This window comes from Nematolebias whitei, chromosome 7 (genome assembly GCF_014905685.2).
Source record: "Nematolebias whitei isolate Nwh7 chromosome 7, NemWhi1, whole genome shotgun sequence".
NCBI classification, from domain to species: domain Eukaryota; kingdom Metazoa; phylum Chordata; class Actinopteri; order Cyprinodontiformes; family Rivulidae; genus Nematolebias; species Nematolebias whitei.
Window position 1 is genome coordinate 49,064,331 of NC_056504.1, and position 7,745 is coordinate 49,072,075.

The window sequence follows — 7,745 nt, forward strand, 5'->3', positions numbered from 1 at the left end:
GAAACGCAAAAACACACTAAAATAAAACAGATATATGTGACCCATGACTCGAAAAATAATGAGTATACAAATGAATCATAAACTAAAAGTCTACAAATCTTAAATCACCAAAAACTAATCATTAATTTGGTTTCTTTCATAATAAAACTAATTGATGGAAAAATCTAACTAACAGATTTTCTCCAGTTTTTCTGTGAAGTTAAAAGAAAATCTGTGAATTTCAGGCACAGTCATAATTAGAACCATCTACCCCCCCCCCCCCCCCACACCCACCCAGTGGCACAGGAACAAATTATATGTAAGGTACATTTAATCAAATCTGAGGACAAAGGCAGAAATAAAATCATGTGGAATGACATTAAACCACTATTAGATCAATGACTTGGTCTCCAGATCAACATGGAGTAAAGTTTAGGTGAACATAGTTTAGATAAAATGGACTAAAGTTGTTTTAATTAAACAGATTTGACTGAATTTCAATTTAAATGTCACAGTTTACCAGCGTGTTATTTAAATGAAGTATCCATTTTAACTTCATTAGATCCAAATAGTTTCTGGATGTGAAAAAGGAAGATTTGTAAAAACAAAGTTTAGTGAGAAAATAAAAATCCTCGCTGAAGAAAACGTTTGAAAGCAACAAAATATTTGGACTCTTCTGCCGATGAGCCTCAAACCAAACGGCCAGCGCTGTGATTATTAATATTCATAGTTATTTTATTCCACATTTTGACCCCAGCCTGTCTGCAGATATTCCAGTTATCAGAGCGTAGCTACAGGTCGGTGAGGTCTACTTCCTGAAATGTATCAACAGCGCTGCGTGCTCCGGTGCCGATGGCCCCGAGTGGTTTCTGCCATGACGGTCTTTGCATAACTGGAGCAGATTTCTCTTTTATTTATAGATTTTTGTATCTCTGAATCAATATTTGAACATTGGGGCGCTGTGGTTTGTGCGTTGGAGGGTTAGGGTTATTTCTGGATGTGTGATGGAAACACGTTCAGATGTGAGCCAGTACAAATGTATCACAAACACGATGACATACCCTCGCCATCTGTTAAATTTAAAACAGGCGTTGTTAAAAAAAAAGCAGACATTTTGTTCGCAACACCTCCAGCTCGGATGGATTCAGACTCTCTGCGGTGTTAAGAGAAACTTTCAGGAAGCACTGGAGCGTGGCGTGTTTCAGGAAATAGTCATCCCCATGACACAGATATGCCTGATGACTCTGGAAAATCCGTTATCGGTTGTGATTCAAATCGAAGCTCAGCATTGAACAGAAGTGTTGGTACTTCCTGATTCTCTCAAAGCGTGGTCATCCTGAGCGGACGAACTTACTCTCTACCTCGGGGTTCCCAGACTTTTATCTTCTGACCTCCAAATACAAACATCACCGACAGGAGACCACAAATATTCGTGGTTGACCTTCAACAGTGTAGTTTCATCCCAGCACACGTGAATTAAACTCACTTTGTTCCACCATTTATCTAATATAACGAAACAATGCGGGCAGGGAATTAATTCTAAATGTACCTGGAGATGACCTCAGGACCCCCACACTGGTGGTCTTGGGTCTAACAGGAGGCCTGACTCCAGCTTTGGGACCCACGGCTCTGGTCTGGGGGTCGTTGGTGCATGGGAGTAAGGCTTGCATCGTTCATTTCTCTTCTTCTCTGCCAGTTAAAATGTTTCATTTAATTTTAATTTTCCCTCCCGTCAGCGTTAAGTTTATAAAGGTATCCATGGAAACGTATCTAATACTGATTAAAATGTCATTCCTTAGCTTTCTGTTTATTGTAGCCACATAAACCCAAAGTGAGATGAAAGTATGAACTGAAATCAGCTTCAAAATCAGAAATCCACATCAAACGGTGAAAGATAAAGAACTGATCTGAGATTAAAGGTCCTGGTGGACCTCCTGCAGCCCGCTTTCCTGTTAGTTGGACCGGATTGAGTTTGGTGTTATACAAAAACAGGAATAAAAAACTATCTGGACTTTGAGGAAAGCACCACCCTTCTGCTTGATCTCTTCCTCCATCCAGTCAAATCAAGAGTCCAACTTTAAAACAATAAAACAAATTATTACTCGTCAACGCCTTTTGACGCTACCTTGTTATTCTCTGTGTTACTAGACGTTGTGAATGAAGAAACAGACTCAAAAGGCATACTCACACCTGCTCGCTCACCCCACCCCCCGCCCCCCGTTCTTTCTGCAAGCCGGTCCGGTCTGAGGTCTGAGGCCCTCTGAGATCGGGGGAACCTCACAAGTGGCTGCCAGCAGTGGTCCGCTGACAGCTCCCTGTCGTCTCGTATTGTTCCAAAGCAAGACAAGAAATGTTGTTAAGCAAACACTTTAGCCCATAAAAAATTAAAGGTTTTGGGATAAAGAACAAAAATAAAATCTGGATCCGGTATTCAAATCTAAGAAAAACTTAAAAGGCTGAGAAGGGAGGGCTTTCCTCCCGGTCGCTGCGTCTGAGCAGCTGGCTTACACCAGAAGCTCATCAGGACCAGACTTTGTTTGGCTTCGTCCTCTGTTGGAGTCGGGCTACCATTAAAAGCTGTAGTCACTCCCAGCTGTGTCAACCAGTCATCCCATCTGTCCCACCCAAACACGTCTCCCCTCCCAAACCAAAGTCCCTTGTGACTGTTTTGTACTTTAGCACCTCTTGTCTCTCCCAGTAAAAGTCCAGACAGATAAAAACACCAGAATAGAAACCGCTGCAGTTCCTCAGGCATCTTCTGCCCTCCACCCTCCCAGGGGAGGGGTTAACAAGTCTTAGGGCGGCACGTAGGGGGGCGGAGATCTGTAGGGAGTCATGTTCTTGGGACGGGAACCCTTGCCCTCCATGGGAGTGGTGAAGGGAGGTGGAGGCTGGTAGGGTGGTGCGTTGGGGTCCTCATCTCGCAGAGCTGTGTACTCCCCCAGCAGCTCCTGGTTTAGGGGAGTGGTCTCTGGAGTGGCCATGTTGGGGTACTCAGGGGGGGGGAAGAGGGGGTTTCTCCTCCTGGAGAATGAGGGGCATACTAGAGGACGGAGGAGGTTTTGAGTCATCGAGTTCATCTGCAAAGATGATTGGCACACCTTTTTTGATGAAGGTGGCCTGGTCCTCAATGGTGAGCTTGCCCCTTCGTTTCTTCCTGTAGCAGATCATCGCAATGATTCCTGCGATTAATAAAATGGCAGCCACCACCACAGCCGGAATGACCGTGTGAAGGTACACGTCATCTGTGCTGTCGCGGCTTGATCCCACACCTGGAGTGACTGCAGGGGGTTCAGGTATATCCATCTCTGCTGGTGGGATAAAGGAATATGTTCGGCAGCTTGCTCGTCCCTTCACTTTGACGTCCAGTGGTCTGAAGTCGGGCTCCATGTTGTCCCTGAATTTCTGTGAGGGTCTTCCATCAGCATTGCCAAGCGTCCTGCTCATAACTATGAGCTGTTCTTTTGGACACGGGTGCTGGGGAAGGCTGGTGTTTGTCCATTCGACCATAATTGACCCTTTGCTGATGTTCCTTAAACTCACGGTGCTGCTGTTTCGGTCCCCAAGTGCATAGGCCAGTTTTTTAACCAGAAGGATCTTCTTGTGGATGTCATTGGTGACAGAGCGCGGATCGCCATCGAAGCGAGCCGTGAATATGACAGGGGTTTTATCATTGGCAGGCCAGCGCTTCACTCGGACTTCAAACGCATCGACTGCATTAAGGCCACCTTTGTCAGTTGCATGCATGAAGTATTCGTGTTTACCTATGTGCTGAACGTCTGGAAGGCCATAGAGGAGTTGGCTGGTGGTGTTGAACTGGATCCAGGATCCCTCTCCAACCACTTCGTTGTGGTTCTGTCTCAGACTGAGACGTAGTTTATCAGTTGTTCCATCCTCTTTATCAAAGAATGTATCAGAAGGGATCTTAACCTCGAAATAGGTTCCCACCAAAGCAATGACCTGGTCAATGGCATTTCTCAGGACTGGTTTCTCATTGTTTGGATCTAAAACGACACCAGGTGATGGTGTGGTACTTCTGGGCGGTTTGCGTGTGGGCCCCTTGGATGGATCTTTGTATGCTGGAGTGGTCATGATCTTCTTTCCTGGTTTCTTGGTGGTTTTGACCAGCGTAGGGGTGGGTTCCACAAAAATAGACCTGGTCACGGTTGGCTGGATGGAAATTGTGCTGGTGGTCTCCATAACACTTGTTGGTTGAGGGGGTACAATTGTTGGAGTGTGGGCTATAGGGTCACGGACTCTGATTGTAGGCTTCCCTGGAAGAGGAAATGGGCCTCTAACAGGGAGCGTAGAACTTTCTGTAGGTGCTGCAATGGACGGAGAGGAGAGGGTTGGGATAATCCTCACTGGTGGCTCCACCACTGTTGTCGGAGGAAGCACTGCCAGAATCGGTGTCGGGGTGTTGTTTAACTGTCGCCTCACCCGCTTTGCGATGTGGGGCTTCTTGTTGGCGATGTGCCACCCCACCACAGGGTATCCCAGCCTGGCTGACATCGTGCCTTCTTTTGCAGGACCCTGGATGCTGTTAATATTTGGAATGGTGCTCTGGTCCAGCGAGCAGCCGAGCTTCCACGACAACAGAGCGCCGTTCTCCACCACCTGAAGAAACAGACACCTCCGTTAGCATCACGGACACATTATTTTCAGGAATGTTCACTGAACACAAACACAGCGACGGTAAAAACCAGTTTAGCCTCCCACTTATTGCATCACATGCATGTTGGCTTGATTTTCAGCTGCTTTGGGATTGTAGGAATCTTTTAATATTCCTCAGAGCCATTAGAGTTCCCAGTTGTGTAAGCCCAAAGTTTGCCGCACTCCTTTGTTTTGCAAGTTCACGCCTGGGGGTGGGGGTGTCCCAATTATTCACACGATACACCCAACAGCTACCCCGGTGACTCAACTCACCACACCTCACCCTGTGAGCATCACGGCCATAAATAACACACATGTTTACATTTCTTTTCTGTCAGATGTAACATTTCTCTGGATTTTAAAGCTCCACGATCTGATTACTGCCATGTTTCTCTCAATCGACTGATTCAACAAGGAAAATATAAGTTTCATATGTAGATATCATGAATATTAATAAAAATCTTTTGTTCTGTGGGCCGATACCCATGTTTATACAAACACTGGCCCATTAGTATTTTCTTGTTTCCAGTATTAAAGCTGGATTTAACTGCTGGTTCTGACAGGAAGCTTTCGTCCTGCAGCTCAACACGCTAACGAGCGTTCATCTGCAGAAACATCCGGTTTTTCTCCGTACAGTTGTTTCTGAACACGAACGTTAAAAAACGAGAACAGAACACTCTCAGTTTTCAAGTTACTGACTGTGAACAGGCAGCCGGTGGAAAATGAAGGAATGATCATTAATATTTCTCTGAATATTCTGAAAGTGTTCCCATTTCATCCAAGATGGCTGTTTTTGTCACTTCTGGGAAAATTAAAAATGTTACCCAATGATTCTCAGTCGGGTCATCTGGACAGTTTCTGACTGATGAAGCCCTCTGGATAGAGGGTGAAACGTCTCTATAAAAAAGAAATGGTCCAGATGACCAGACTGAGAATTAGAAAGTCGCAGGGCATGCGAATTATGCGAATTATGCAAAAAACTGACTTATCGGGCGAAAATACGGTACTGAAAAACATTTTCTGCAGAAGCATCAGCAGGTTTCTGTAACTCTTCAACAACGTTCAGCGTCCAGCAGTGCCCAACATAAATCAATCAATCAATCAATCAATTATTTAGCTGCAACAAAATGCAGACATACTATTAAACTAAACATTTTTTTAGTTTCATCCATAAATTTTAAGAAATCTGGATTTAAATGTTTTCTGAAGACGCAGAAACCCAGAGCTTCATTTCCTCTCACGCCTTCCTATTAATATTTTAACCTGTTCTTTCTTCTTCTCTGGATTTAATTCAAACTCAAAAATCTGATTTCTGAGTTTCAGATTATAATCACAGATTTCAGCTTGTGTACATTTTGGATTAATTCATGTTTTATTTCACGCTTCGAGTCATTTTGGGTCAGATTTAAAGAACCTTTATGGTTTTTGAACCGAACTGCGCCCGCTGCAGTTTATCTGAAGAGATGAAACGTTTGAACGTGATTCTAACCGCAGCTTGATTGGCCTTCTTTATGTCTCGATACAGAAAACTGTGACTTCAGTGAAGGTACGTTTTCCTTTTCACCCACACCTCACTCGTTCACCCATTCATTCAGTCACCTTCTTGGCGTTTCCAGGCCCGGCCATGAAGGCGGACATGTCGAACAGCTTGTTGTTGACCACAGGGAGCATCTTCATGCTCTGCAGCTCCACCCCAGAGAAGCTCCTCATGCTGTCCAGGAGCTCCACCCTCTGCTCCGAGCTCATCTTGGTCAGGTCGGCGTCCAGGATCACGGTGAGCACGGTGACCGGCTCCTCGTTGCTGCACAGGAACGGCTGGCCGTGGTCCTCGGCGGCAGCCTGGTTGGACAGCAGCTGGGAGGAATCTGCGTCCAGGTGGTCTTCAGGGTGCACCTCGATGGAAAACACCTCCGAAGTAGATGAGGATGAGGAGGCTTTGGCGTGTTTAGAGATGGTTACAGAGATGTAGTTCACTCCTTTATCCTCATCCAAAGGTAGACCCTGCAGGACCCTGCTGCTGGCGTCCCAGTGCAGCCAGGTGGGGAGGGAATCCTTCCCCATCTCTGTGACCTGAAAGATTCACAACAAAACAGGAAATGAAGCAAAGTTGCAGCACAGAGAAGCTTTCAGAGGCTTCAGGCCAGGACTGACTGAATGTTGATGGAAGTGAAGCCTTTTGGCAAAACTCATGAAACCTTGAAATGACTGCAGAGCGCCGACGGGCTGCAGCTCCTCCAAAACACACCAGGTGCCATAAACAACCAGGCAGCCAGGCAGCTGCAGGGACCTGCTGCAGAGACCTGCTGCAGGGACCTGCTGCTGCAGGGACCTGCTGCAGGGACCTGCTGCAGGCACCAGGCTTCAACAAGACCCCCCCACATGTTAAACACATGTAAAAGAAGTCGTCCGATTCACACACAACTACATGAAGACATTGACCAACCATGAGGCTGATTTAAAGAAATGATGCGCAGGGGAGTGACGACTCCTCCATGCACGCCCCCTCGCCTCATCCCACCCCCCACCCCCCCCGTCCTGCAGCTTAAATCCTGTTTAATAAGTGATGTACAGACGGCGCTCCCTGCATGCATCAGTAAAACTACACGTCTGAGACAAAGAGGACGGGACACACGAGGACAGAGACAGAATGTCCATGAGACGTCGACAACAAGACGTCCAGCTCTGTCCGTCACGTTTCTCCCAGAGATGAGACGAGACGTTCCACTCATCCTCCTTTCACCTTCTCCTTTATTAAACTCCTCTAAGAGCAAAATATAAACGAGTTACTGCGACGAACATTTGCACTTTTTAAACTCTTCACAGCAGTAGAGCGAACAGGAGTTTATTAAACAGTTTAAAGAATTATTTAGAGGTGGCCAAATGTATCCTGAGACTAGGACACCCCCCTGAGATCCCCCTGAGACCCCCCCGAGACTGAGGAGTCAGCAGGAGATTGTTCAGAGATGGGCAGAGGTTCAGCAAAAACTAGAGGAACTTTCAGAATAAAGGTCCTGAATGAAGACTTTAATCTCCATCATCTTCAGTTCATAATCTGATCCACAGATTACAGAAGAATCTGAAAAAACCTGAGCTCAAAGGACGAGGCCCTCAGG

The 7,745-nt window shown here is 46.1% G+C and overlaps 1 protein-coding gene across 1 annotated transcript; it reads right to left on the reverse strand.

Annotated features, from left to right (window-relative positions):
* Nucleotides 1-413: 413 nt before the first annotated feature.
* dag1 (dystroglycan 1) lies at nucleotides 414-7,013 on the reverse strand. Its single transcript, XM_037679923.1, is given in 4 exon segments — nucleotides 414-2,984; nucleotides 2,986-4,596; nucleotides 6,232-6,702; nucleotides 6,933-7,013. Coding segments are annotated over 4 exon segments (2,373 nt in total). The 3' UTR covers nucleotides 414-2,774.
* Nucleotides 7,014-7,745: the final 732 nt, after the last annotated feature.